Raw genomic sequence first — 20,462 nt, forward strand, 5'->3', positions numbered from 1 at the left:
TAGTGTTTAAAGGTATTGGTATTAATTGTTTTAGCAATAGCCAGCCCAACCGAGGACAAAATAAGCCTATCTTTTTCATAATACTGAGTTAAAACACTGTTTGAATATTCCTATGAATCTCATTTTGAAATGTTTTTTATGAATGCAGCAACCCTTGTAAAAGCTCTTTCACACCTTTTTTGGAGAGAATAATAAAACTGTTGCTGCCAAATGAGGTTCCCCGCTTTTAAATAGCTGGAGAGAATTTTAGAGTTAGAGAGTCAGGAAGTAGGAGACAGCTGAAGTACAGAGGATAGAAGACGGCACAGAGAAAGAGAGTGAACCTCGAAGAAAAAAAAGGGATACGGCTGCATTGGAGCGCACAACAAGCCTCTGAGGGGAATTTACCACCGCGGTGAGGAGAAGCTGAGCTCGAACTATTGACAGCCAGCCCGGGCTCCTTCATGCCTTTAGTCTGCATCTGGCTCTAAGATGGTTTTGGCTGATAAATAAATCATACAACGCTACTTTTCCAGGGTTATTTTCATTTAAACACAAAAACATCCTCACTTTGACAACATCCATTTGGGGACACAGTACTTGGCTTGAGAGAGCTGCTTCCACCAAACTATAAATGGAGATGAGGTCATCTGTGGACACTCACCAAGATTTTTTCAAGCTAATGCTGAATAATTCAATAATGACAAATCGTTCTTGGTGACTTTTTTATCAAATCAAAGATGTCAAAATGCACAGCAAGAAGGAGCTAATTTCTCTCAGGTATTAGAACATTCAAGGAAGTTATCAAGTTATTTTTTAACTTTTCCCCACAATTTAGCCAAGGGTGCAACAATCTCTTTTACTGCCGACCCCTCTGTTGGTCGGGGAAGGCCAATCTAACTCATGTGTCTCTTTCTTTATATGTCACCAGCTGTTTGTATTTTAATGTCTAACAGACAGGAGTTCTGCAGAAGTGGAGCTGCAGTCATAAACATGATGTTTTACATTCAACACACAGATGCTGCCTGCCAGCACAGCTGCCAGAAACTAAACTGGGTCCCTCCAGTGGCTGGAAAGTGTTTTACATCTGAGTATGTGTGCCTTTGTATTGGTATCAGGGACGTGTTGGACAGCGAGTAACGAGAATTTACTGTAGAGAAATGTGAAAGACATGTATAGGGTAGAAACCTTAAATTAAAGTGCGTGTAGTTTGTCATACATTTATTAATATTTATGACTAATAGTGATCGATATATCACTATATGTGTAGGATTTTTTTAAGTTGATATTGATCTGATCCTTAAAAATCCTGCACATGTCAGACTATGATATCAGATGGATCATGCAAGTAGTTAATGTCGGCTTGTGACACCCTAATAGCGAAAATAAATATTCACCAGGCGCTCAGTCTGCAGACAACTTGATACATCACTCTGCTCTACAGCTCGTCTGACAGGAGAGAAACAGCCGGCCACGGAGAAAGTGAGCGACAGTTTAAGAAAGCTTCTTCCTGTAATTACTGAGGCAGCACTCCGCAGCCGTCCCCTGCTGGGATTAAGCTCTCTGAAAGGACCATTCACAACGACATACACACACACACACACACACACAGACAAAATCTAAGTTATTCACAGAAAATGAACACCATAATTTCGAGCACACGGGAAGAATCTTTTATATCCTGGTGGAATGATGAGCATGCACTTGATAGAACCAGACACACACACACACACACACACACACACTCAAACAGGAGGATGAGTGTGTGTGAGGATGAACACTGCCACCGTCTTTATGAGTCATCAGTGAGGGCTTCAGAATAATCTCCCTCTGCGTCTCTACAGAGAGAGAGAGAGAGAGAGACAAAGTGTGTTTGTGTGTGTGTGTTCTACACACATCTCTGGCTCTGCCTGTGACCATGTCTTCACCTCTTTTAACTTTCCTTTCTTTTTTCATGTCATTTTTTTCCTTCAGCTTGAACTTTCTCTTTATCTCTCTTACCAGCAGCACATCTTTGATCATAATCCTGTAATCCTGGCATCAATGCTCTGTTTGGAGTTGGATATAGATGCGTACACTACAAAAAGTTGTGTGGAAAGTTGGCACAACACAGTGGCTTGGTTCCACACCTGACTACAACCACAGCTACCAGTTTCACCTGTTAAAGCAGCATTATGTAACTTTTTTAACCTTAAAATAACAGCTTCATAATCATTCTCATGGTTAAGTGTCTTCTAAATAGCGTGAATGGTGTTTCTATATGATGCTGCATCAAGAAAAAGTTTTTCAAACTGTTTCTGTCATATCTATAGCTGCATCAATTGGTCATTAAATCAATAAGCTTTTTTGGTTGGACAACGATCAGTCGATTCATTTTCAAAATGATTAACCGATTGATCTTCAATGGTTGGTGCAACTAGAGCCCTACCAACATGTCGGTCAGTCATGACAGATCAGCCTGTCATATATATATTGGTGTCAGCATGTATGTTGTCAGATATGCAACAGTATATGTTTTGTTTTGTTTTTACAAAACAAATTATAGTAAAGGATGCTTCGGGGGTTATTGCAAATTATGCATGTCCCTGTTAAATGTTACATTTCAGTACACTGGTGTTTGATAATTTAATTTGAGGGCTCATTACACAAATGTGTTTATAGAGTATATATTCTGGATATATACAGTACATGTAGTATAGAATATATTTATGTTAGAATGTTTTACTTTACAGGTGTCAAGATATAACAATATTGACGATAACTGTGATGATACAAATCTGTAAATAATAAAGTGCTTTCTTAAACATTGTAAATATTATAGTTGCAGGCTTTGACATGAACCATGTTGGGAGAAAACAAAGAGAGCTGCAAATTAGAACAAACCCTTACACTGAAATGTAAATCATGGTACAATACAATAGTGCATATTTAAAACATTTCCTGTGAGCTTTATCTAGCTCTTTGGCATAAGATCATAAGCCTTCACATACACAGGAGCTTAGCCTTTTAGCATCTTTCAATTCAGGTTCACAGAGAATTGTTAAGAGTTATTGACATGCGTCCATGCATGTGTTTGTCTCCTGGTACATTATGCATCCAGCTCAAGGGGTGAGCGAGGAACAAACAACAGCTGGGTTCCACATGATTCATATCCGTTATTGACAATAGCAAAGAGCACACTTCAGAGGTATGAAATTCACATTTACATAAACTTGTGTGTAAATGGAGCATTAGCTTGATAGCTACTATCTTATACACAGCAAAAAAATCGTCTTTGCCCTTGAGTGGCATGTCAAATCATCCACGGTATTGCACCACTGTTGGGACAATTACATAGAAAAGTCCCACTGTTAATTTCATCAGTTACACATGCAATTTTTCTATAATGAGCAAAAAAAAAAAAAGGTCTTCTTGGAAAAAGGCCAAAAGTCAAACCCCATAAATGTCAATTGAATCCGCTTGGTATTTATAGAGGAGAATGTCAGCTGTAGTTCAGGATCTTTTCAATAATTAATAATTTTGCTGGAAACAGCTGTCAAAAGACAAACATTTAAAGCAGTGATAAGAGAGTAGACACACTGATGGCAAGAGGATGAAGGAATGAAGTTTCACAACTAAACATAACCAAAAACACAAAAGTGATGATATGAAAAGGCATTTTATTTGTGTTGTTTTCTGTCTTGTTGGCTTTACTATAGCTTCCTCGAAGAGCTGCGTGAATTTGCTCTTTCTCCTCTCATGTCATATGCAAAATATGCAATTTCTCCAGCGAGGAGTGTTGTGTGAGGAGGGTCCCACTGTCGGGTCTTTATTTAACACAGCGAGCTCATCATAGAGTATATTATTTTCTATTATTTAAGAAGCTGAAAAAAATGTTATTCCAAGGGAAACTTCCAGTTTTATACATCAAATGTGGAGAGTGTGTTAACTTTCTCAGTCACAGTTTGGTTTGGCAACCTGACCGCTGCTGAAAACAATGCATTAGAGAAAAGACTTGAGACAGCATCTAAAATTACCAGCGTCTCCTGTGTCTCGTTCTTCAATTCATATACTTCAGCTTCACCAAAAGGTTCTGAATATCATGAGGGACGTTCTCTCACCCAACATCTCTTTGAGGAAGATAGGAGAGCTGTTTTAAATGTGAGCGCTTCAAAAGAAGAACATTCCCCGGGGCTATTCCATTCCTCGGCATTAAACCTTTGAAACTTTAAGGTACATGTCCTTCACTTGCTGTCTTCACTGTATTTAGAGATGGTATTTTGTATATTTTCAAAGGTCTATTCATATTGTGGTGTTCTGTCCATCCGTTGTACTGCAAGCTTGCAAAAGTAAGTTACTGAGTTAACTCAGCTCAGAATCTGACAACATTTGCATTTTTATGAACAGTTTCCAGCTCTTTAAAAGTACCCAATGAGCACTGTTCTATGAGTACATGCACACACAGACACAAACAGGCAGGTAGGCGTGCACACACACATATACACCACAGTGGAATAGCAATACGTCTCAAAATGAATCATCTTCGGAGAGAGAAATGGAAATGTTCTGCCTGGAGGACTTGGAACCAGACACCTATTTTGTCTCTTCCTCTCTCTCTCTCTCCATTACCCCCCCTTCTCCCACTTGTATCAATCTCTTCCTCCCTCACTCCATAACATCACCCTGCCACTCCCTGTTTGCATAATGAAAGTCAGACATACTGCAGGTTGAAGACCTTCTGGTTCTGAGGGCTCAGCTGCATACAAGATGAGGCGCTGTAAGTACTGGCTTTGAACTTCTCATCTTCTATAACCAACTAAACACAACCTCTAAAACTGCCGATGAATTGTCACTTAAAAAATGTACATGTCCAGTTGACAGGCATTATACAAATGGTGTGTGAGAGAGACCGTGAGGTAAAGCTGTGAATCCAACATTCAAAAAAGTGACAAATATTTCTTTCCAATTTAAGCTCTATGTAAACACGATTCTTTGGCACTAAGCAGTTTGAGCTACCACCTTAACAGATTCCGGACTGTTTGAAATGCCACATCCTTAATACTGAAACTGATTTTTGATGAATATGGAAAAATTCAATACATTTCTGAAACAGAAAACATTTGCAGGGCAAATAATCCTTTAAAAAAAATACACTGTCGCCTTCTTATTTTCTGTGGCTCCCTTCAATCAACAGACAGACATTCAATATGTTCACTGCTCTCACATAAACATCCAAGGAGATAATTCAACCTCACTCCACTGATTTCCTGACATACACACAAGCTCTCTCTCACACACACACACACACACACACACATACACACTGTTCTGAAGGAAGCCAACCACTGTTTCTGTTTTTGCACATGTCTGATGTCCAGCTGACCGCCCTCCATGATTCATCATGCGGCAGTTCAGTTAGATTTCATCCGCCCCGTGTGTTGTTCCTCATTGTCAGTGCTGTCTGGAGAGTCATCAGGCTGCTGCTGCTGTATAGCATGTATTTGTGCCTGTATGTGACAAGTGCTCATCCAGTGTTGGTCGCAACATCACAACGCAACCAGAATCTCTTCTTGGATGAGTGAATAGGGCTTCTGAACAAAAATCCACACCAGAGAGCGATAAACAGAGAAACAATAAAAGGGATCAGGGATGTGTTAGTCTGCAGGCACTCACATATGTGACTGTTTGGACAAGGTTTTGACAGTGTGTTGAGATCATGTCTATCTGTAGACACAGACATGAGACCTTCCAGCTATGCTGTTCGCACAGCCTTGGAGAATCAGACCCAGTCACACAAACGCGCTCACAATCAGACAAGCACACCCTTTCCCTGTGAGGCAGCAGAAATAATCTGTGTTCTCAACCCAAACGCATGCCGCATGCAGCCTTCCACTCAGCGGGGATACATAGTGATGAGCAGGAAAAAAACACAGGCACCTCAAGGACCAAACTGTGACACGGATCAAACAAATATACAGCCCGGCGAGAGCAAAAACAAGCCGACTGCTCACTGACGTCACCGTCATTAGGCCAAACAAACCCTGAACCTTTGACGTGAAGGCTTCAAGTGGTCCCTTGAATGATGTGTTGAGCCTGCATATTTTGCACAAGCAGAGGTAATGTGTGTTGAACTGTAAAGTTTTATGTGAGTGGTTCTGATGTACAGGGTTAATAGTGAAAAAGAAAGCATTGCTATAAATGTACATGTGGTGTGTTATTTCAGCTAAAAATGGTGGTATGGGTTACAAAAGCAGCGGCGTGGAAGACGCCCATGGATCATCTTTAAAAAAGATCCACATAATAATGCTGCAGCGAAAAGGCTAGAAGTATTAAAATCCACTTGTTTGTTCACCCTGGCATTCTCTCAGACTGACAGCTCAGCCCCAAATGACCAATTAGGGCCCTTCTAGTTACCTCCCCCCTGCAACAGACAGTATTTACTCAGCTAATCAGAGTGAGGATCAAGAAATAAACACGTTAACTCTGTGCCTCAGTCGCACATTTGTTATACGCGTACTTGCGCAATATGAGTAAAACCCACACAAATGCACAAGGCGTGAAGGAGCCTAATGGTATTCGTGACAAGGACTGTGCTAATCTTTTTCTTTCCCCGCTTTACATCATTGGCATGCTCGTCGGAAAACTCAGCGATGGCACTTGGGGTTTTGAAGAGTCTGACTTCAAGGTGACGGCTCTCTAACATCGACCCCCTGCCTCTGGTTCCCCCTGTGTAAAGTCCCCTAATACACCTCTTCCAGTGGCTTAGACCTCAATTTCCCTCCACTGATTTCTTTATACGCCGTGTGAATAAATCTAATGTTGGAGCATCTGATCGTACTGCTGCAGATTAACCTCGGTGGAAGTAATTCAGTCCTTTGAAAAAGCGCCTAATACATTTGCTCTGGCCAGCTGTTCCTGATGTGAGCAAAGACAAAGAGGGAAATTAACGAGCTATTAAAAGCTTCCAAACACTGCTGCAAGGTGGCCATCTCCTTTATTTTTGGCCCAAGGCAGCCATATTTAATTTAAACCTTGGACTTAGCACTAAAAGCTGCCTTTATGGCAGTTTATAGACTGTACATTAGACTATCGATCACTGCTATGGCATTCAGTTTACAAGGTACAGTGGCCCTGAAGCACAAAAAAACAACAGCAAATCACAAATCTTGCTATTGTTGTGACAGATATGCTGTTTGCAATATGATTTAAAATTGGAGGGAATGATCAACATTGGTTTAACATTACAATTTTCCTTTTTCACTGAGAAAAACAAATTAAAATCATGATGATGTGACATTTCTTAGGATCTGTACCAAGCAAATGTGTTTTTCTCACATCTGGAGAACGACATTTGTAGACTGGTGCAAATTGCTGATGAATAGATTGGTCAACTGACAGAAAATTAACCGCTGCATTCTGGACGGCCAAAACATTTTATTTTTGCCATTTATTGACAACCAGTTGGGCTCTCAGATCCCATGAGAGGCATTTTTCCTTTTTTTTCCTGACTGGAGCCGAAGACGACGTTCTGAGGACTTTCATCCAATTTTGTGGTCAATTCTGTACAAACACTTTTTTTCTAACACAATTTTTATTGACAGAGATATTTTGTATACTTGGAATGTTTTCTGCTTGGTTTATTGGTTTTATGCTTGGGTAGAAATATTGGTAAAATGCTCCTGAGGAATCTAAATGCCATAACTAAATGTGACAATATGCCAATATCTATAGAAGCAGTATGGTATCCCATAGGAATTACTGATTGTGATTTCCTATTCCTGTAACATGACACTTTGGATATGTGAGTTTCTCATGGTCCCCTTTACGTAATTGCCAGTGTAATATTTATAATACAACTGAGTGATGCAGAGGTAGGAGGATTATGAGGCCTCTAGGGGCCCACTGCTACAAAGCTGTCACCACACCTGTGTTTAAATGTCAAGCCATGACAGGCTGTGTCATGGGATATTAAGCAGCAAAATCGAAAACTGACCCACACTTTCTTCAGGAACATCTGACAGATTTCATATATAGAAGCTCCAAATTACGTGTATGTGTATTTGACTAATAGAACCAATATCAACATCAGCAAATGAGCCTCTTAGGAGTTCAGAACTGCAAGTGAAAATATGTTATGAGGCGGCATTATCGCCCACCCTCCCAAACTGAGACTTTCAAAATATAGAATACTGCAGCAATCACTTTGTGCCTAACTTCAGTTCATTTACACCATCAATCAAGTAACAATGTGTGTATACATACATATATATACACACACATAAAGACACACATATATACATGTAGTGAAATGTGATGCTGTTAAGACAGTCGACATCAAATTTCACATTCACACATACAATTCACATGAAGATACAGTTATAATATGATAAGATTCAGAGAACTCAACGTTTTATGTTATTAACTAATGGTTGTGTCTCCCTCTAGTGGCTGAGTACCCAACACTGTGAACCCAGTACACCAGAAATATTAGAACCATCCTCATCATTATGCTTGGCCTCATCTTATCGAGGCTGCGTCAACAGAACAGTAATTGGAATGCACTGAGTGTCAAACAATTACTGTCTCCGCTTTTCGCTCTTTATCTGAAAAAGACAAACTCTATTACAGTCCTGTTGATTATTATAAATAACGGTGTGTGTGCGCGCGCGCGTGTGCACACCCACAGACGTCATAGGTCTTTCTCACACACACACGCACACATGCACACACACACACCATAATGAACGTCAGCACTCTGACTCCAACTGAGTTTGTGTAACAGCAGGGAATGTGTGTGCTTCAACTTCAAGCACATACACATACGCAGTGGGGTGCATTTATAGCCCCTTTTTTCACTGTTGCCATGACTCACCAGTGAGTCACAGGCCAGAGAGGAGAGTTGCGCAAGTCAAGAACCCCCTCTCTGCCACACCGTTACGGCACAATGCAGCGGCAGGTCGGTGCCGTAACCTCATCATTAAGAGAAAGCTGGTGACGTTGGCATGGCAGCCAAGGGGTGTCGGGTAATGAGGAGGATGATTCAACAATCACTGACGTGTCACCGTCAATATGAGACATGGGTGGTGGTAGCGGTGGTGGTGGGGGGGGGGAGGGGCGTGTACTGTAAATGAATGGCTTTACTTGACAGGTTGAGGTGTAGTGAGTAGGAGGTAGAGCATGTAGGCACGCATCCCTTCCTCTGCACAGTCATGGCTATGAATGATAAATTATGCATCTGCTAGCACCCGGTGAGAGATAGGTATAACGATGTGACAAGTGACGAGTCTGTGATTCACACATACACACACACACAAACAGAAACTCATCACAAACTACAGTATGTGCGCACACTCCAGATACAGCATGCCAATCCTGTCCATGCTATCCGCGGAGCGTGTTGGGAATAAGGGAAAAGGACGTGAAATAGAGCCAAGAAGATCCAACTGTGGCTCTTATCACACTCTGCCCAGCAGCCACAGCAGCACTGACAAAGAGGGGAAGGGATATGTTTGCAGAGGAAGCTACGGTGCGGGGAAAGGAGAAAAGCAGGTTTTGAAGGAGAACAGCGACACGTGATGAAAGCCAAGGACTGACAGACAGACAGACAGACAGACCACTTTTCTGTGGCATCACTCACTGGCTTAAAAGGCAGACAAAAGTAGGAAAGTTTGAGTTTGTGTCCTACAAAGTTTACATATAATTGTGTCCCTCCAAGGATTTGTGTGTGCAACTGCTGCCAAAGTGTATTCATGATTATATGTGGGCGTCTTTGTATTCTCTGCCCTCCCTGCATCACAGGGACTCTAAGATCTAACCCTCACTTCCCAGAAGACTCCATTCATCAAATCAAAATGCAACCCTTATGCATGCTGGATGATGATGATAAGTCCTGTTTTGCTAAAAATAGAAAATAACAGGCTTCCCAAAACGCCCAGACATGTCTGGCTGTAAACGCTCAAGCACCTCATCAACCTGTCCCACAAAGAACAGCGAGAGACAGGTCGGAGAGACACACAGTGTCTGCTTAGGTGTCACCCGCTGCCAAAAGAGTTGTCCGTAAAGAACAGTGTGACTGGGCTTGTTTTCAACTTCTGTCAAGATGCTGTATTTCAAAGAGATGGAGAGACAGGATGATCTCCACGCTCACTTTTTATGTCCTCACCTTGGCAAAAACACATGCACTTAAATACAAACCTTCAAACCTGTCTTTCAAAGGGTCTGCCTTCATAAAACCAAAGGCTTTGGGTGGAGATATACAGTTGAGACTACTGGGTAGAAAGGCCTAGTGTGTTTGTGCAACTCATATTTTAAAGTATCCAAGAGACCCAGCGGGCTGAGGTAATCTGCTAGTATATATAGCTGCCTCTCCAGTGGGCAACAACAGTTACAGGAAGCTCCAAAATAGAGGCAGGAAGTTCATTTAGTAAACACAATAAAATATGTTAACAAACTGTGTAGCTGTCAAATCAGACCAATAAAGACACAATCTTTCTTACTCTATGAGTTGCTCCATTCCAGCACCCTGGGGCTCCAGTGGCTCCCCAGGTTTGGGTTAATAGTCCTCCTTTTTTACAGCGTGAATCCAGAGTTTCACCTGGGAAAACACAAACATGAGTTAGCCTAGCAGCGGCTGGCACACAACTAAGAATTATGTGACATAAGAGAGGATTGTGAAATCTTTTACTCATTCATTATAATCATCATTCATTTTAAAAGCAGAGCTTTTCAGGAAACAAACAGGATGTATCACTCAAAGCACTGCTTTGTCTTTTGTCTGTCCTCTCCGTCTGTCACCCTCTATCTGTCTCTTTAAGAGCCTCTTGTGGCCTCTCGGATCGCGAGGTGTTGAGTTTCAAAGTTGTCTCCATACTGTGTGATTTATGATGGAAACAGAGCTGGCCTCCATGTCTCTGCTGTCTCGGACTTTCCTGTATATGTTCACAAGTACTGCCCAGGATCCTATTCCCTCTACTTAGATGTCTGAAGCGTTTGAGGAAGCACTGAAGCGAATAAACATAATCAGAATATCAAGTTCTCTCCATCTTTGTCAATATCATTACCTGCATAGAAGTATGTTGTCTGATATGCACCAATATGAACATTTTTACAGAACATATTGCAGACAAAAGATGGTTTGGGTTGATTTATAATTATTACATTTTGCTAACATTTCAGTGCACCAATGTGATTTTGGACATTTTCTTTAAACTTCTCTTACTCATATATCGGTAAAAGCATTTGATCCAGAAATGCAGCATCAGTAAGACTCTACTATAACCTTCTTCTTCACACACACACACACACACACACACACACACACACACACAGCTAAACTCAAATCATTCTGTGCACACATTCAGCGCATTAGAAAGAAAAAGCCTTTCTGTACACCACAAACACTGACCCATTTCTCACTCGAGGAAACGCACCATGAATCTAATTAATATTATTCATGTTAATATGAGGTAATTATTCAGAGCTGCGGCACCTGGATAAACTGCATACGGGTGGTGACACCTCACTCGCCCCAAGCCTGCATGATAATCAAGCAGAACATCTGGCGAGAACGGAAACACACTGTTGAGTCGAACCGACGGGACGCTGCCTCGATCTATAGCACTGAATGTTCCTGAAGGTGAACTTCAAGTAAACCTGGGATGCGCGTGTTTGCCTCTGCCAAGATGCGCTACAGTTAAAGTTGAGAGGCAGCCAATCCCAACTTTCATTGATTTGATGGAAAAATCCTGGCAAAGCAGAGACAGCGGTTGACAGTGTTTGCTGCATTGTGCTGCAAGGTCAATGTAAACCTTGACACACTCCCACATTTTCCTTGATGTGTGTTGTGCCGTACAGGAAGGGAAGGATTTGGATCAAGCTGGTGAAGCCAAGCGTTCTGGATTTTACCAGAATCAAATAACAGGCATGACTTCTGTTGAACCTGTTAGCTCATTAATGGATCAGAAGGAGAACTAATCCTTTATTGAGACAGTTTTTTGCTACTTAAAATCATGGAAATGTGAAGATTGCTGTATTTTGCTGTATTTCAAATGACTGACATTTTTATTTCATCACCTTATAAGTAATTGACCAAAGTTGGCTTATATGCCTGAATGAAAAGAAGAAGTAGAAAAAGCCAAATTTACCAGCTAACCTCAGAGTGTTTTTTTTTTTCATCCAACTAAATACAGATAAAAATAAAGAAAGGAAAGACATTCTTTGAGCATTTTCCCAATGTCCTTGGACTGGCCTTAAACCCTGTCTTGCAAAAGTGGCTGATTCACTCTTTGTAACTGTGTCTCAGAGTGGCAAAGTTTAGGCAACGGACTCTCTTCCAGACAAAGGCACTTGTAGCAGCTGTTCACAGCGAAAAAAATCCCTCAATACATCAAACAGCAGAGACAAAAGCCGACCGCACAGCAGAGGAAAGAGTTGTCAACTCACTGGCATCTCGGCTGTGTGACACGCTGCTTACTTATCCTCAGCAGTGGCTACGACTTGGTAATCACATGATCTACGCAAACCGTTTTCTTCTGTGAACACCTGGTTTTTGTGCTTTTCTGAGCCCAAAAGGTCATAAAGCTGTCATTCAGAACACAATTATGAAAAACAGACAAGCAAATATCTAACACATTCATCATGTTTCATCTCCCTTTTCATACATGCCTTTCCCTCACCAGAGTCCTTCACATTCACCGCTCTGCTTCCACCTAGTCATGCATGCTAATGTGTGCTGTAACTCGGAGCGGTGGCCAGCCGCTGCCTGCCTGTCCCATCAAACATGCATAAGAAACAGATGTATCTTTGATGTAGGCTTGTTCATGTTGCCCCATGTGCTTGAGTGTGTGAATGAGTGTGTCTCTCTGTGTGTGTCGGTATGTTTATGTGTCTTTGTCAGTGTGCTCCCAGGCCCTGCGGGTGCGAGCCTGACTGGGGAGATGAGGCTGCATGCCCCGACACACAGGGAGAGAGAGCGAAGCCTGACACACATCTTTGGCAGGACGAATGATCAATGCAGAAATGTGCTGCCATCCATTATGTTTAAATGCATAATTCATGTGATTGGAAGCAATTTTGTGACTGTAAGTTTTTCTCATTAGACATACTTGTGTATACTCGCGCTGTGTATTTCATTTGGATAGGGTTTCTGTATCAATTCTGTAGTTTAAGTTTTCTTTGGCTCTGATGGAGAACTCATTCATGTTAAATGTACCTTCTAAGCTCTCTTACATTTCAGCCATTTACTTCTTTACACTGGTAGTATGTGTGTTTGTTTGAGAGTAAGACATTTCCTTCACCTTTTTACACTTATTTTCATCAGCCTAGTTTACAGCAATTCTATGAAATAAACCGGCTGTATTATCATAATGGTGCAAAATGTAATTTCCACAGTGTCAATGGTCTTCAGTTATGCTGAATAAAACATAGACTATCACATAGATTGCATGCGCCATCCAATGGTTGACACCTCTGAAAGCTACACAATCAATCAATCAATCAAAAGCAGAGACCTTTCAAAGCCAACACAATTGGTCAATTTGTCGAACAGTCCATCAAAATCATTCAACAACTATTTTGACAATTGCTTGCAGGGCTCCAGGGTGTATTCTCATAGGTCAAACTGGCTTGCCTGACATTGAGCAGTTCAGCTGACGTTATGCATGCACTGTGATTCAAATGAAGAAAAACATGTATTTTCACTTTTTTCCTGCTAACTATGCTTTAAATAACGTGTTAAGATAGTCGATGAAAATACAAAATTGGTACAACTTGATGAAAATGTTAGGCACACAAGGAAAACCGATATAAAAAGTTAGTCCGGAACCCTGATTTACAAAACTTTTCAACTGAAAATGCAAAACACTCTTTGTCCCAGCTTCCAAATGATGAGTATTTGCTGTTTTTTAAAGACTGAACATCTTCAGGGTTTCTGGACTGTAAATCGAACAAAACAAGCACTCTAAATAAGTCCCCTGCAGCTCAAGGGAATTGTGATGGGTATTTATTTATTTCTATTGATGTCTATTAATCAATCTGCATTTCAAGGTCATAAAAGATTTACCGCTTAACTGACAGCAATGTGTCATGTGCAGAGACTATGCTTACAAGCTCTGTATGTAATTTAGAGATAAGTGATCAGTCATTGGAATACCAAAAAATACAGATAGCTAAATTTATAAAATATATACATAAGATCACAAATGAATCTGCCAGACTTTGGTGTGTTTTTAGTCTTCCAAGTGCTTTGGCCACCCAATATTCTGTGCATGAGCAGCAGGGGCTGATGGTGATGTTATGATATTTTTTTTGCTGGCGCTGCACTTAATGACAAGCATGGCACTGGTCCATCGGACTGTCATCTTTTGGCACCTGGAATGGTGAAAACTTCCCTTGCACAAGATTGTAAACAGGTACAGTCATGAGTCATCAGAGGGGAGAGCTTATCCCGCTTGTCATCGGCTACGTTTGTGCCGCAGGCTGCCTGATTTGCTCTGTCTGGGTGTGTGTACTGTACATGTGTGGTAACATCTGTAGCAGCCCGGGACACAAATACATCCTCCTCGCTCCACTGCCCTTGGAGGGGGGGCCCTTGTGTCCTCACATGAGTCCGTGACCATGTGAAGTGGCCCTGACCCCATCTTCCTACCATCCTACTAACATGAGCGTACAGTGACACACTTTTTTTTTTGGGTTGCCCACCCACATCTTTTTCCTCTTTCCCCTAAGACAATTGGTGTTATTCACTCTCTATTGTGGAAGCCCTGTCCATTTCCACATGTGTGCTGGCCATAAAACAGAGAAAAGAGGCCGACTAAAAGCATCCCTTTCCTGACTAGCAGGGTCACAATTTGCCTCATATAAACACAGGACACACCTTAGCCCAACAGTGTGCACATATCCTTCTGACCCCCTTACCTCCTCAATGTGCTCCTCTTTCCACTCACACAGGACAACCAGCGTCAGTCAAGCTGTCTGTCCTTTTGGTATGTTCATGCAGAGCGAGTGCAAGAGAAAAGAGAAAAAAACTTAACAATTCTTTGTGGTGCTGTTCCAGACTTCGGGTGAACTTTTTAGCGGTGTTTTTTTTTTGTTGTTGTTGGGAGAAAGTCTTAAAGCGAGCTGAGAGCTGAAGCTGCTGCCTTTTGTCTCCCGACGTGCCTCGCGCTCCCTTGCATCGTCATGACAACAGTGTGTACGCACTAGCTAGTTTGAAAACAATGAAGAAAAAGTGTGCTTGCTGGAAAACCTTCTGTGAAAGTTAGCAAACTAGTCCGTAAAGAAAAAGGCAGAGCGAGAGAGAGTGGAAGAGGGGGGAGAATAAGAAGAGCCACGACAGAAATTCCAGCGAAGGACAAGTGCACAAATGTCTAATGGAGACAAAGTACAAAGATGCATTCATTCGCATACCTTCTTGACGGAGATGTCTTTTTTTTTTCCTTTTCTCCTTCCGAGTCGCAGCCAGCTAGCTACCCCCAGGCACTTCACTTTTACGGCTCTGCCTTGAGGATTAAACTTTGCCACGCCGGTAATAACATTTTATAAACGCATATCCTGTAGCCACTGTGAGCACCGCACGGCGTGTGTGAGGGAGCAACGTCCAGCGGTGGTGAACTTCCTCCGCCCAGACTCACTCTTCAGCTCCTCTGCCTCGCTTCTATCAACTGGGATGCTTCGCTCCGCCTCACTCAAGCTCGCAGATAAATCACTGGGCTCCACAAGAGTTCACTTCACAGGTTTACTTTTCAGGCTGTTTCTTTTTTTCTTTCTTTCTTTCTTTTTTTTTTTTTTTACAACATAGGTGTATAAGGATGTTAAACAAGTCTGCATTTCTTTCCCGACAACAATCACTCATTATCACAATAATGATGAACCAGGGTCTTTTATTTAACTTTGGTGTACATCTGATCACTTTCTGGGCTCGAGTGGAAAATCATTTAATGTGTGAAATGAAGTGAATTAATCAAAAATGGAGTGTAAAAATGCCATTATGCGCTTACTTATTAACTTATTAATTATGTATGGTTAATTTCATATACACATACAGAATGTCTCCAGTTGTATAGGTTTCCTGCGAGAATGTAAATAATATATTGAAAATCTGCCACTTATTGACACTAAAAAGTAAAGTTAAAAAAAAACTGTTATCTGTTACGAAATTTACAAGATCAGCAGATATAATTTTTCATTTTTACCTTAAGAACGCCAAGCAGATTCTAGTTGAAGGCATTATTTATTACACTGTCTTATTTTCAAGGGTATCCCTATCCTTCATTTCTGAACTCTCATTAATGTCACTCAACCTACCCTAGTTTTTTTTTTTCTTTCCCCAGACGCAGTCCAAATGAATTCAGGTGATTGATTGCACAGGGAACAATTATCTTAATAAGAAATTAATGGGTTTTCAGACCTCACCCTGCTATCTTGTTATTGAAGTATATTCCTGACCCTGTTGATATTGGCCTTAATCCTTTGAACTTCCCCGGTTCAAACAACCCGGGTGACACCGGCATTAACCATAATCCGGACCCAGTGGAAGTTTCACATGCTACTCTTTATCCTAATGAAATTTAAATTTCACCCATGGCTTGAAAGGAAAAAAAACAGGGGGTTGCATTTGGTCAATGAAACAATACAGTAAAACATAATTCTCTCTAAGTCACATCCTGTTAGCAAAAATGACCTCACATGTTTGAGGAAAGTTCTCATTATGTTTAATATGGAAATATTAAAGGGGGGGAAATGTCCAGAAAAGAGCAATAAATTAATTAAAGTAAATATAAGAGTATAAAGTAGGCATACTTTACCTATACCATTATCTTAAAGGTGCACTACAGAAGAGGAAGATCATCATTGATTTTTTTTTTTTTTTTTTTTTTTACCGCCAAAATGAACTTAATAAACAAACTGACCTTAAAGGACAACACAGTTTCATAGTGTTTTACTTTGTTTATATTTGGCAGACCCTGCCACCTTTCCAGCTTCAGACAGTGTTCTGGCTTGTTTATTTGGTTATGAGAAAAAAATGTTCTGACATTGTATTATTACCTCATTGGCAGTGTAAATATTACCATTCTGAGTTTGAATTTCTTCTCCAAAACTACAAAGTGTCCCTTCAAACACAAACAAACAAACTTCAAACAATTAGACATAAACTCACTCTACAAAAAACAATGAGGCCTTAGAACATTCAAAGCATTTTTTAACAGTTGATCACCATTATCATGATGTCATCACCATCTATTCAAGATGCCTTTGATTTGACTTACATCCAGGGTGTAGGCTATTAGAAGTGATAAAGCCCAGTGTAAACAGAACTTTATTTTTACTTATGAAGTCGTTCTGCAGGTGCCTCGAAGCAGAGGACAATGAGTAAATGATCATAGTAATGTAGTGACTATTAAGATCAGTGGTTAAGCAGTAAGTAGAATGGTCTAAGTCGTAGTAATAGTGATAGTGGCAGTGAGGGTATTCCATAGTCAGTGTTTTAGTGGCCATAGAGGTAATATACCTCAATATGACACATTTTATATTTTCGTAGGACCAATGCATCCAAGAGTGCTTTCAATTTCAGTGCTCCTGACCCTTGGAACAAAATACAGCACCGAATTAAAAATCAATACCCTTCTACCCCTTGGCCATTACAGAAGTGCGATCTTAAACCTCCTGAACCACCAGCTGTAATTGTTTTAAATAACTGCTTTTATTACCATTCACATCCTTTAATTGTAGCCATCTTACATGACTGTCTTTGTCTTGTTTCACTTCTAATGATTTCATCTGATCTATAAAATCAGTCAGGTTCGGCTGCAAGGTTTTAATGGTTTTATGTAACTGAATGTTATTTCTCTCTATTTTATTAGGTGTTTTTTTTTTTTTTTTCCTGAGGCTTTTTATTATCCTGTTGAGGGAACGCCTTTACTTGGTCTGCATTTCTCCGTGTTGTTGTTGCTTTTATTTTGGACTGTTTTGCTTTTTCACCCCAATGGTCTCTCTAGTACAAGTAAAGAAAGCTGATCAATCGATTGATTTGAGGCTGCTATTCAAGTGCATCAACCACACGTAAGACAACATATTACAGCATCAGTTACACTTTGTGGTGATGGTGGTTGCAACATATAATATGGCAAGAAATCATATAATATGACATAGGTTAAATTAAACGTTAAATAAAATGCCACAAACAGACAAAGTCATTGACTAAAACATTTGAATCAGAATCAGCTTTATTGGCTGTGCATGCATACACATACAAGGAACTTAAAACTGGCTAACATTGCGCTCAGCCTACTACACAAAAATGAGCATACAGCTGGGAAAAAAGACAACAAAAAAATGTTGTTATTAGTGCAAGTAATGTAAAGGAAATAAGCAATAAACATTAATATATGCAATAAATATGCATACGTGGGTTGGAAGGATTATAAGCATGTATACATGTACGATGTGTCTTTTATGTATGGAATGTAGGATTTTTATTGACGATAATGTGCAGCAAGTAGGATATATATTAACAGTGATAGTGCATGATAAATAAATAACACAGACCTCTACACTACAGAACTACTGTGTAATAGAAGTAGTGGTAATGCCTGATACAGTGAGTCAGTTAGGCCTGTTGAATAATGTGTTTACATATTGTATTTGTTCAGTCTCAGCTTCACAAATTACTCATAGAAATGGTTGATACCAGACGGTTCCAGTGTATGGCCACTAGATGACACTAGAGTGCCACTATCTGACAGTGGCCTGCAGGCAAAAGGTGGAATCCACTCAGAGAATTTAAAATAAAGATTTAAAACCTAAGTTTATTTGTACAAGAACAAAGCAAAAATAAAAGATGAAATTAAATCACGTAATTCGTTATGTATCTCTTTTAGTGAGGCGTGATATAAACGTGTTGTTTTTTATTTGTGTTGGTCAAAGGTGACGACATTCGTACCCGGATATCCTAGTTGAAGATGCCCGTTTTGGAACATGGGAAATGGAGTCTTCCCCGCCTCGCATTCCCGAAGGGACTTTACGTACGTTTGCGTGCGCTCCCCAGCGTCAGGCCAACCGCCGCTGCGCATTTGACGTACGTGCGCTCCTGTATTTGCTTCTTGGAGAATCCCCTTCCTTCCTGGGCTGTTTGAGGTAAACGTACGCGGTCGCATCAGTCCCATTAATACCCGACGGAGTGAAAATAAACTGCACCTTGGGGTGTTTTGTCACAGATGACCGGGACACGCAGCGGCGGCGGAGGGCGCGAAGCTAAAGCCGGGAGAGGTTACGGAGGCTAAAGTACAACCCGGGCACAACTTATCGTCTCCATGGCTGTGAAAAGTTAACGCGCAGACGACTGAAAAACAGGAATAATTACCCTTCAGCTGACTCGAGGTAAGAATGACCGGTTCGTGAGCGGACTCGGTGGAGCGCAGAGCTGTCCGGAGGCGTCCGTAGCGTCGACCAAACGACTGAATAAGAGTGTCTTTGTTTACAAGGTCCCCCGGCGTCCTCCGGGCTCGCTCCGTGCTGTCTTGCCTCAATGGGATTTGTTGAGAGTTTTTCATTCCGGCTGCGCTGTTTAGCTAGTGACAGGGCTCACACCTCGTCCACAAAGATCGATTATGTGACAGTGCCTCGTGTCAAACCGTGGGTTCACATAACGACCTGTGGTAGTTGATTTTGATTCCCGCCGCCTCGCTGCGCAGAGCTGGATGGTAGAAGAAGAACACAGGGGCTCTCTCTCTCTTTTCCCTCTCTGCTCGTCTTGTTGCCGGGGGGCTGGGGCAGGTCAAGAGGGCAAGGTCAGGTATAGATGAACATGTATCCAGAGGGGCTTGCTCATGGACACTTCAGCAGAGTGGATGATGATGATGATGATGATGTGTGACCCCGAGGCCTGAGGTTAGCCGATCCGAGTTGAATATATGTTTAGAATTTTTATTAAAACAAGACCAAGACTGGGGTGTTTACATCATTTGCTCGAGAGGGAACTTGAGCTTGTCCACTGAGATGGAAAAAAAGGGTTTCAGACTGTCAGGATGTTTTGGGCGGTGTTGAAATGACAACTCACAATGTACCGTGAAATCAGCTCACATCCTCCTCTTTCCCTTTGCCCCCCCTCTGTGTCTCTGGAGAATAGAAAATGAAATTCAATCTCTCTCCCTCTCCTCCTTCCTCTCTCTCCCTCTCCCTCTCCTTGGCACTGACTGTGTCAGCTGCTGTGTCTCTGGGTGCTGACTTGCAGAGGGACAGGTGGCCCTCGGACAGGTGCAGCCTGAACAAAGGGGCACAGTCCCCTGTGACCTCAAGTCTGGTTTATGTGCGTACTCTTTTGGTTACACATGGGTGTAGTTTTTACAATCTGTGCAAGCTGCTTTAGTAAACAGGTTTTTCGTGCGGTTACACTCACCTTGTTGTTGTGAGTGCCGAGCCAATAAACACCCTGCACGAGCGTTTCATAACGTAACACAAGTGAGCTGTTTGTGCCTAGCTTTGTGTATGACGCTGGCATTCTTGACAGC

The 20,462-nt window shown here is 41.3% G+C and overlaps 2 protein-coding genes across 5 annotated transcripts in view; one reads left to right on the forward strand and one right to left on the reverse strand.

Moving 5' to 3' along the window:
- LOC119009472 (ankyrin repeat and fibronectin type-III domain-containing protein 1) overlaps positions 1–15,500 on the reverse strand; it is a 137,391-nt gene extending 121,891 nt beyond the window's left edge. Inside the window, exons 1-3 of one of the 2 annotated variants that reach the window (XM_037080774.1) lie at positions 15,364–15,500; positions 14,872–14,933; positions 10,455–10,552 (exon numbers count right to left, since the gene is read on the reverse strand). In XM_037080774.1, coding sequence (XP_036936669.1) covers positions 10,455–10,471 — 17 coding nt within the window. In that variant the 5' untranslated portion in view covers positions 10,472–10,552; positions 14,872–14,933; positions 15,364–15,500. The remainder of the gene's footprint in view (positions 1–10,454; positions 10,553–14,871; positions 14,934–15,363) is intronic. The other variant, XM_037080775.1, reaches the window with a different exon arrangement.
- An 84-nt stretch (positions 15,501–15,584) lies between these two features.
- capn15 (calpain 15) overlaps positions 15,585–20,462 on the forward strand; it is a 52,125-nt gene continuing 47,247 nt past the window's right edge. The window contains exons 1-4 of one of the 3 annotated variants that reach the window (XM_037080780.1): positions 15,599–15,689; positions 17,952–18,015; positions 18,880–19,089; positions 19,170–19,332. The gene's annotated coding sequence lies outside the window, so the exon portion shown is untranslated. Of the gene's footprint in view, positions 15,690–17,951; positions 18,016–18,188; positions 19,333–20,462 lie in introns of those variants that run through there. The other 2 variants (XM_037080781.1, XM_037080779.1) reach the window with 2 other exon arrangements.

This window comes from Acanthopagrus latus, chromosome 20 (assembly GCF_904848185.1).
Source record: "Acanthopagrus latus isolate v.2019 chromosome 20, fAcaLat1.1, whole genome shotgun sequence".
Taxonomy (NCBI): domain Eukaryota; kingdom Metazoa; phylum Chordata; class Actinopteri; order Spariformes; family Sparidae; genus Acanthopagrus; species Acanthopagrus latus.